The 11,269-nt window shown below is 33.1% G+C and overlaps 1 protein-coding gene across 1 annotated transcript; it reads right to left on the bottom strand.

Moving 5' to 3' along the window:
- Window positions 1-298: 298 nt before the first annotated feature.
- LOC123542329 (CUB and sushi domain-containing protein 3-like) lies at window positions 299-10,721 on the bottom strand. The gene is made up of 7 exons (XM_045328135.2): window positions 10,236-10,721; window positions 4,915-5,005; window positions 4,020-4,196; window positions 3,565-3,738; window positions 2,851-3,024; window positions 1,030-1,203; window positions 299-898 (listed from the first exon to the last, which is right to left on the bottom strand). The coding sequence occupies exons 1-7, from the start codon at window positions 10,569-10,571 to the stop codon at window positions 699-701; spliced, it is 1,326 nt and encodes a 441-aa protein (XP_045184070.2). The 5' UTR covers window positions 10,572-10,721; the 3' UTR covers window positions 299-698.
- Window positions 10,722-11,269: the final 548 nt, after the last annotated feature.

Here is an 11,269-nt window from a genome sequence, read left to right as displayed (position 1 = left end):
GAGACTGTTTTCTGGGTAATTAGCCAAATTGTTTCTATCGTGATCATGAGGACTTTGTGCATCCCATCTCTGACACAAAATACCGCTCTCAGAATGATGATGTGTTCCTTCATACAGATATGAATACCCGACAGTGTAGCAGCCAACATTTGCTGTAACAAGTAAGAACACAACGCTGAAGAACGTTTATAAATTAGTTAGAGATTCTGTCACATAAATTCAACTGTGGTTACTTTTGAAAATACAATACCAAACAATTAGAACAAAGATCCAATGAATTTAACAAATCATCGCAGAATTAAAACAATGCACTCATAGCCATTTTTAAAAGTTTTTGAAATATGATATAAACGTCAAGACAGGCTTATAATAAATTGATTGCTTGACCAAAATCTGACTTTTTCATTTAAAAAGGCAAATACACAAAAATGTCGTATAATGAAAAAGAATTTTAGAACATCGGTGTCATTTTTATTTTTTATGAATGAATCAATTTTGCTCATTTATCAAAATCAATTTTCTATATATTTTAGTGACATTTTAAGCTCCATAATGCTAATATATTAAGTTACAAACAAATTAAGAAACTGTTCATTTAATCTGGATGTTAGTGCTTTTAAGAAGAAAACTGGTAGTTCAAACAAAATGTGTCAGGCCGACCTCACCCTCAAGTTTGTCTTGATTGACAAAGCAATGTATTAAATGGAAAAAACATTAACATTACGTATCGGTGTACAAACAGCCTCGGCTCCGCTCCATGTCCCATCATCACATGTTCTTGTAGACTTTCCAGAAGTGATTTGATATCCAAAATCACAATCATATACTGCCTCAGCTCCATGTGTTGTTACTGGTGTATGTACTGAGCCATCTGTGATACCTGGTAGGTAACCACAATCTGTAAATAATAGGCATACCTTTACGGTTTTGTCGATTACCTGCAGGACAATTTGATGCTAGTTTAAATTTAGTTCATACATTATCATTTAAAAAGTCTACAGAACAAAGTGCTTAAGCTACTGGAACTACCTTTGATAGTACAGGTTGGCTGTACACCACTCCATACACCATCCACACATGTTCTTGTAGTATCTCCTGATGAAACACTATATCCATATTGACATGAATACGTCGCCGAAGCTTCATGTGTTGTAACAGGCGCTGAAACTGTTCCATATGTTACTTCTGCCAGAGGTCCACAGTCTAAAATGATTGCCAGTTTTAAATTAAATCTTATTATTTTAAGTAACCGTACAAAATATATTCCCGTTGTGTAAGTAGTCTGTAAAACAACTCGACTCTATAGCCGCAAAAAAAAAAAAAAAAACGGAGCTGAAACATACTACCATGTTATCCATTATAAAATACTGATTTTATTGTGAGTGCATTAATTATGACTTTGATGGAAGCACGATGTGTTATAAGTGGCGCTGAAACTGTTAGCAACAATACAAAATGAGATTTTCCAATTGAGCTAAAAACATACCACCATGTAAACAGTTATAAAAAAACGATTTCAGTGAGTGCAATAATTATGAATTTGATAGAAAGCTTTTTGATATTTTGGTGTGTTAAGCAAGTCATTCAAACAAAGGTGGAATTATTCGTTACCTTTGATTAACTATAATTCTTGCATAAAAACTACTTTTTTCACTGGATCCACCCATGTATAAACGGGAGAAAAATCGTGTGCAAACAAGGCAATTCACGTGCTGTTAATACATGATTTTTATTTTTGAAATGCTTTGCCAGGGACTTATGTATGTATTTCTGCGCAGACTGATATTTGGCATCTGCATCTTGTTTCTTCCATAATAACCTCTTCTTGTAGCATTATAGATACAATGTAATCCATAGTATGTTTAGCTGTATCAGTTTCCAACCCTAAACGTACTGCCCCCATCAATGTACGCACTAGCTTCTCTTAGAGTTTACTCCCTTTACAAAGCGTCTGTTCAGTTATTGTAAATAACTGTGAATAAATAAGTATCGCGTGTAACTTGTGCTATTGCCCGTTTTTAGGTATTATATTAATGACTTTTGTTAGTATCAGTCGGTTTGTTTTTACCTGACTGTTCGCAGAATTCATATAATAAACCTCGAAAGCTAGTCACTAGCTTCGTACGCATCCGTACTCTGTTTGTTCGTACTCATAATTCGAATGTAAAGTTGTTATTCTTAAAATAATTGTGTTCCTGTTTATCAAATTATTTAGTTATATGCAAAATTATGTGTAATTTAACGTTTGTAATAACTAAAAATAAAAATAAGATGCTCAAAAACCTTCAAATCACGCTTTTAGTAGTGTTGTTGTTATGTGTGCCCCGGTTATGGATATTTAAAACATGTTTACCGTTTCCAAGAACAACAAGAATGGTAAATAAAAAATGTACCGGAATCGTCAAGTCATCACATATGAAAACGATGCATTTAGTCGTCGTGTAATGTTTTTTTTTTTAATGCAAGAATAGCGACAATACACGTTTGTTTTGTATATTAACGCCTGCAGAAGCCCTTGGGATATGTTTGTGACCTCGACCTTCGGTCTCGGTCACAAACAATCCCGCGGGCTTCTGCAGACGTTAATACACAAAAAAAAACGTGTATTATCCCTACATTTGTGAATTGAAACAAAAATCTGGAACTACTAATAACCTTTTCATCTTCTTGATATGACGTTATCAACGATTTCAATATTAAAGCATATGAGTACGTTGCTGCTGTCCCATCTGCAGTTATTGGTGCTGGCACGGTTCAATAGAGGATAATTTTATTCTAGCTGAAAATTAGTTCATACATTTCAAATTTATAAAAGTCTCAGATGAGAAATGCTTAAGCTACTGGAACTACCTTTGAGAGTACAAGTTGGCTGTACACCACTCCATATACCATCCGCACAGGTTCTTGTAGTATCTCCTGATGTAACACTGTAACCATATTGACACGAATACGTCGCCGTGGCTTCATGTGTTGTAACTGGTGCTGAAACTGTTCCATATGTTACATCGGCCAGAGGACCACAATCTAAAATTATTGTCTGTTTTAAATTAAATCTTATGACGTTAAGTTACTGTACAAAAATACATTCCCGTTGTGTAAGCAGTCTGTAAAACAACTCGATGCTATAACCACAATAAAAACTAACTTTTCTCAATTGAACTGAAAACAAACCACCATGTTAACCGTTGTAGAAAACGATTTTATTATGAGTGCATTAATTACAGCTTTGATAGAATGCTTTTTGATATTTGGATGTGTTTAACAAGTCATTCAAACAAAAGTGAAATTATTCATCACCTTTGATGAACTGTGTGTAAATCGAAACAAAAATCTGGATCTACAACTAAAGTTTCAAAACGCATACTGTTAATTCCCCAATTCGCGCTCCTGCTTTTAGATGTGATGTCATCAACAATTTCTTAACTACGTTGCTACTGCCCCATTTGTAGTTATTGGTGCTGATACATGCAGGACAATTTGATTTGAAACTAGGTAAAATTTAGTTCATATATTAAAATTTATAAAAGTCTTTCAAATGAAAAATGCTTATGTTACTGGAACTACCTTTGATAGTACAAGTTGGCTGTACACCACTCCATATACCATCTACACAGGTTCTTGTAGTATCTTCTGACGTAACACTATATCCGTATTGACATGAATACGTCGCCGAGGCTCCATGTGTTGTAACTGGGGCTGAAACTGTTCCATATGTTACATCGGCCAGAGGTCCACAGTCTAAAATCATTGTCAGTTTTAAATTAAATCTTATTATTTTACGTTAACGTACAAAACTATATTCCAGTTATGTAAGTAGTTTGTAAATAAAAAACTGAGCTGGAAACATGGTGTCCATTATAAAAAGCTGGTTTCATTGTGTGTGCATTAATAACGACTTTGATGGAAAGCATTTTGATATTTGGGTGTGTTAAACAAGGCATTTAAATAAAGGTGGAGTTATTCTTCACCATTGATGAACTATGTGTGAAATGAAACAAATATCTGGAACTACACATAACCTTTCAAAGCACACACTATTGTTTCCGCAGTCCACGTTCCTGCTTTACATCTTCTTGTTGTGACGTCATCAACAATTTCGTAGCCAAAGTTACATGAGTACGTTGCTGCTGCTCCATCTGTAGTTATTGGTGCTGACACGGTTCCATGGTCAATAGTCGGCGCTGGTCCACAATTTTCTGTCGGTTTAATGCCATTGATGTGTTAAGTGATTTTTTGTGTTTTGATTAACTTAAAAATATTTTACAAATTGTACATTAAATCATTTGGTTATATTTTAGAATCAGACACTAACTGATATATTTTCTGTGTGCTTAACAAATAAATCGGAGGAAGTTTGTAAATTACCGTTCCCTATTCGATTATTTTTCTAATAAAACATATAGCTTCAATCAGCACCTTTTCCGTAGCCTTAACACATTAAATTCAAATAATCTGAAAATCATTGTTATGTGTTATTTAAAATAAGTTTCATTATAAAACTATTTTAAAACATTTATCATTATCAGCAAAATCTATGATGTGAGTGTGTCTTAATTTATAGAATAATCAATGCCTTTGCGTTTCAGAGTTAAGCATTGAACAACGACGGAGTAAACCATGATATGCATTGATTTTCATCATTATAAAATGCTCGTTAATCAGTATAAAAGATGATTAAATCATGCATGATGATGAAATTATGCTAAACTTTACTTATCTCAGCAGTTTTGAACCAGGCATGACGCGGCTGACATCAAAATTGACACTTCAAACATTTTTTGTTGCAGAATATACAACGTTTTGATTACTTCTTTGTAGAACTGTCGATATTGATTGTTACAACATTTGACAATAGCTGTGTACATTGTTTCATAAACCTTCTTTAAACTTGCTAAATATGCAATATTATATTACCCTTGTCCACGCATTGAAAGTCACTGTGTCCTAGTGACAGGCAAAGTTGATGGTTCTGGCAATTGTGAGCTGCGCAACCACCCAGCATTGACTGGAGAAAACACAAGAAATTGAAAACAAATAAAGACAAATATATATTGTCCTCAACACTTTGGTTTACCTTAACGGCGCCTCACTTCACATGATAAAGGGGTAAAGGTGTTTACTCCGACACTTAACAGAGATACCATTTCAATTTATAACACTTTGATAGATAACCAAGATGCGAATTAACAGTAGATATACAAACATTGAACACAGTCAAAATAACACAACAAACTAGTCTCATAATTATTGCGAATTTAAATAATTCTAATGTTGCTTTATTTTATTCGTGTGGTATCACTTGATGGGTCTATAGTGGACATTTTTATAGCATTGTCAACGTTAATAATAGCGCTTGAGAATTTATTACAGATGGAGGAATGTTGCTCTTTCAAAGGAATAAATAGAAAATATGTATGAATAAATATCTGTGAAATTAGTCTTTGAAATAAGATCAATGAAATAAATTGCTAGAGCGTAACCGGAACTAATAAATACTTAACCAGGTGGAAATTAAACAAGCACTCCCAACTTGTTTTCAGTGTGAATGACTTACATAAATTACATCGTTTAGTGATGATCGATCTAGAGTCGCTATGATGACGGCTTCATTAATACAAGAATAACACTTATTACTGCATCTTATTTAATAGGACAGGACACAACTAAGGCATGCTCACGAATAATTCAATGCCTTTCATGCTCTTTAGCAACTACATAAGCAGAAATCGATACCAAATAAAATTATTGTGAAGAACATTATAATCCAAATGAGGATTCTTTGAACTCTAATTACCCACACTTGATCAAAGTCTGAAACAAATAATATAATAACTCGTTTATCACCGTTGCTTTTAACAAATTGACAATATGGAATAACTAAACACAAGGTTAACCAGTCAGAAAATTACCAAATATAATTATCTGAATAAAAAATATCATATGTTTGCTTTAAAAAAACAAGAGGGTCATGATGATCCTGGATCGCTCACCTGAGTAATATGAGCTACATGTTTCAAATGATAAACTGATGCTAAAACATTAAGAAAGTAGGTCACATTCATTGTCACTGAAAGTCAGTGTTAAGATCGGTGTGCAAAATAGTATATATCATCTAAATTTCAAGGCTGTATCTTAAAAAAAAACACAAGAAAGTAGGTCAATAGGTCAAAGTCACAGTCAAGTGACCCCGAATAACTTGGGGTCATCAGATAATTATAATTATACAGTCTACAAAATATGATCAAATTATGTATGAAGTAACTTTTCCTATATAACTCATATACAAGGGACCCCCGGAGCGGCGCATCTTTTCATGCCAGGTGTATATTTGAACAATTTTGGTACAGGACCACTAGGCAATGCAACATTACAAATATAAAAAGCCTAGGACTGGTAGTCTCAGCTAAGTAGATTTGTAAAGATTTTTCCCATATAAGTCTATGTAAAACTTGGGACACCCTGGGTTGGGCCTCTTTTCCCCTCAGGGGCATAATATCAATAATCTTGATAGAAGACCACTAGGCAATGTGTTCTGCTGTACATTTTTGGGTATATTTTATGAAATTCTTTATGAACTTTGATTTTAATAACTATAAGTGAGGGGATGTAAATTGTTGTTATATTATATGAAATCCTTTTAATGTATGTAGTTGGGAGTCCAAGCAATTCAACATGTACAGACATACAACATGTTAAGGTAGATCTAAACAAATAAAAGATAGATATACAATTGAATAATGGTATTTGCAAGGTGGAAATCTATTGCCTGAAGATGTCTTACGCTATATCCCTTTAATAATACATTACCTGCGATTACGCATAAGGACCTTTGAACAGAATATCTAACTGAGATGTCAAACACATTTTTCAATTAGGATACTAGTTACATGACTTTGATCAAACACATTTTTTTCAATTAGCACACTAGTTACATGACTTTTAATCAGTAAATAGGGATTATATTGTGTCATCAAAGATTTACTTAGACACCATTTTTTGTATTACGGGCAGTTTTATGGCAGTTTATTTGCTTACTTGCCAAATCCTGTTTTAGGGTCCGAGACGAATAAGTTTTTATGTACGTATTTTTCATTGGTCAGTTGAATTTGTAATAAGATTTTTAATTGGATAATTGCGAAGAAATCAACCGTTTCCAAATCCTTTATAAGCACATCAGCTACCCCGAGAAAGCCAAAACTCTGGCTTCGTAGAAAATAAATGTTATTGGGAGCTGACAAGATTTTTATTCTTTTTATAGGTAAGTCGAATTTTGTACTCTGTATTTTTTCAACTTTGTAAAATCTGGATTGGTAACTTTTAAATTTTAACAGAGATCTTATCTTAATGCTAGGCACATGTGTATTGGAATTGTTTGTTTTTTATCTATCCAGCTATTCAGATAGCTACTTAGTATTTTTGTTGTTCACGTGTAAGATTTGTATTTCTATTGTTTAGTTTTATACAGATGCATCTCAGAAAACTTCAAAGTATTTTTGTTTATGAGTAAGATTTAGTAGATTCTTTTTACTGTTGATTTATTACAGAAATTATGTAATAAAATGAAATCTGAACTAGTTTTTATTCAGATAGAGAAAAGAAACTTATTGAGGAGTACTCTAAATTCTTAATCACTTAGTGTACTTTCATTTAGAACTTGTCGCTTAATTTGCGTCTTTCGATCTATTTTAATAATATACTAGGCCGTGAGTACTCTTCATAGGAAAACAAATTTAGATGTATTTAGGAAATCAAATAACTGAATAAAACTGAAAATATAACTTTTTAGGCATTTCAATGTGTTTAAGAAACAAATCTAGAGTAGGCAGTATGTTGGTTGAGTGTCGATTTAATGTGAGAAACCAGAATAGTAGGATTTTTCTTTGTGTTTATTAAAACTATTTGTTGATAAACTTAGAGTATGATTTTCTGGTTCATTAAAGAGTTAGTCTCTAGGCTTGGTGAATTATTTATCATTTTCTTAAGTTTATTGATCATCGATTGAATGTATGTTTGATGTTATGTATGTGATTTATATGAATGTTTGTACAAAAAAACCCACAAAAACTCTGGCTTCGTAGAAAATAATTGTTATTGGGAGCTGACAAGATTTTTATTCTTTTTATAGAGATCCACAGACATCTGGAAGCATCCCAGAGTATCGACAATTCCCCATTCTCAATAACAGAGAAAACCGTGCAGAAAAAATGCAACAAACCAAATATCAAGAACTAGGCCTTTCAGTTTCAGACAGGAAATTATTTTAAAGTTTTTCCTATATAAATCTATGAAAACTTCTGACCCACTGACGGGGCCTCATTTCACCTCATGTGCATAGTTTGAACAATCTTGTAAAAGACCATAAGGCAATGCTACATTCCAAATACTAAAGGCCTAGGTCTTTTGGTTTCAGAAAAGAAGATTTTTTAAAGTATTTTCCTATGTAAGACTATGTAAAAATTAGGACCCCCGAGGCGGGGCCTCATTTCACCCCTGGTGCATTAACTGAACAATCTTCATAGAGGACCATTAGTCTAAGATTTGATTTCGCTAAAGTGAGCTAAAGGAGAGTAAAATCTTAGTAAAAATGTAATAAAATGTTTTGTGAAAAATTTAAAATTTCTAAATTGAAAACGCCACACATACTGTATTCTTATACTCCGGTTGATCTTGCCAGATACATTCCTGTTGAAACAATAATAAAAATTGAATATATTGACCCGCATATTGTTTCAGCTGTTCTCATCTCCGATGCTACTGCCAAATGTTAAGTTTTCTTTTCCTTCTCTTCATTAATACGTTACCATTACCAGGGATAGAGAGTTCGATCCCCGTGCGGAGCACATGTTCTCCGTGACGATTTGATAAAAATATATTACGTCTGAAATAGTTCGTCCTTCACCTCTGATTCATGTGGTGAAGTTGGCAGTTTCCAGAATCCAAGATCACTGGTTGTTAGTTTAACTGTCTGTCGTTACATAACTGAAATACTGTTGAAAACAGCGTTAGCCCGAAACAAACAAACAAACAAAACATCATCATTACCGGCAAGTATTTGTATCGCTGTTTTAAGAAGCTAACTGATTATTTTCGTTCCACTGTAACCCGATTTTGAAACAAACATTGGTAATCAACTTAAACACAAGTTATTATAACTGAGCTCAGTTACCACTATTTTCATACTCGTTTAGAAAAAAAGAGTCTTTAATATCCCAAGTACAACGCTTATTTATTTTCAACTATTTCCGGTTGTATAACTTAGACTATTTTGTTTAAAACGTAAGATAGCGATGATCATGGCTAAAAATGCAAAATTCTGAGAAGTTTAAATATCTTAGTGTTCAGTTACAAATAAAGATCTTTCATAATTTTCAGTTGAACAGAGTTATAGGTTGTATGAAATTTTGTACAGAAATAAGCGTGATTTGATAAGAACTAAGAAACGACAGGATAGATAAAGTTGCATGTTTTTAGAAAAATATTCAATTAAGAAATTTCCTGGGAAAGTATGGCATTTTCTGAAGTGAAACTCGCCGAAGACAGTGATGTTTTTCCAAAACCCTTAGGATTTCACAAGGTATGTATGTAGGAAAGAGAATAATCTCTGCCACCAATATATATATTTATATATACGTCAAAGTATTAGACTAACGTTAAAAATGAGAAATTCAAAGAAAACCATTTGAAGACTGTTACATGCATGACCAAATTATCTTGCTTTGCAAGGAACATAGATAGATTTTGTTTGCTTGTTTTTAACTTGGGTTTGACGCCGTTTCTCAACAGTATTTCAGTTATGTATCCGCGGGCAGTGTTTCTGTATTCTGTACCAGTTCAAACCTGTTCTAAGCAAGTAACTGCTAACTTTCCAACATGAATCAGAGGTGGATGACGAATGATTTCAGGCACAATATCTTCTATCAAACTAAGCCTCGCCCTGGAATCGAATTCAGGACCTCGCGATCCGTAGAATCTGCGCACGGCCTACTGAGCTAAGCGGTTGGGCTAACATAGATAATTTACTTTTCCATTATATTAATAAAAATCACATGATGGATAGAATTAAGTTTGAACAACGGTGTTAACTCAACTAATGCTCTTGCGTACAGAGAATTTGACTTGTGTACAAACGACGATTAACATTTTCTAAATGCTATTAAAATTATCACATTTTTACGCGTGGAATGAGAATATTGTGTGTTGAATTTAAAGTTTTTTAAATTGCTAGTTCTACATACCTTTGGCCATTCTGTAATATCAGTGAAAATGTACTCTCCATCCTGGTCGAACTCTGAAACATCTACCGCATTGCTTCCTTTATATTTCAATTCACAAGTTTTGCGTTTCCTGTTGAAGTTAACTGCCTTACATTCTCCCCCAAAAAGAAAACATTCACGTGCGCAGTCGTGGTGACTGGGAACAGTTACCTCAAGAAATGTATAGGGTATCAGACGTTTGTTTAAGTGTGTCTTCTTAATTTGAAAATTTTCTTTACTTGCAGCACAAATTACTAAAATGTCCAAATGGCACACTGAAACCGTCAAAAATAGAACATTGACAATGAAATTGTCCATTTTTAATGAAAATCAATCTATTTATGGAATCGCGTTATATAACCTCATGTTTAAGCAAACAATAACACTTTGTTTTGTCCTTGCAGTAAGTTTAAGAAAGAAGATTTTGTTTGACCACGAATTGATCTCATTATTTTCATTACATCCAGTGACAAAATATAAAAGAGTACTCTTGGAAGTCTCGTACACATACAAGTAAAATATTAATTTTGATCCAAGTCAAATATAAATTAATCGATGACTTATTTCACGCTTATATCAAATGCAACCCATGAACAAATACATTATTTATAGTTTAATTTAATTATCTTCGAATATTGTTTTCAGATGCAAGGAAATTTGAAGGTTATGTGAAAAACATTGACATCATATCAGTTGCCTTTGATTGTGTGTATTGGTTAAAATGAGTTGATTGCCGTTAATAAAACGCTGTCATAATTTGAAATAATAATAATATTTCTTAAACAATTTGTTATATTGATACAATGCTAATCTTAGTCTTTTTCTCAGCATGACATTATAGTACATGTATTACAAATTGCATACACAGAAGACACAGTAAATTAATACTCATACATTTTATCTTGATTTAACACTGTTCTGGTTATATGGATAACATATTGAGATATCATAAAGAGAAACATTAACGATAAATGTTTTTCTTCTTTTGGCCGCCATAGTGACTGCCATCTTGTTTC

The sequence above is a fragment of the Mercenaria mercenaria genome, chromosome 19, assembly GCF_021730395.1.
Source record: "Mercenaria mercenaria strain notata chromosome 19, MADL_Memer_1, whole genome shotgun sequence".
In the NCBI taxonomy this organism is placed as follows: domain Eukaryota; kingdom Metazoa; phylum Mollusca; class Bivalvia; order Venerida; family Veneridae; genus Mercenaria; species Mercenaria mercenaria.
Note: the sequence above shows the minus strand (reverse complement) of the source record. Positions and strands in the feature narration are given on the sequence as shown.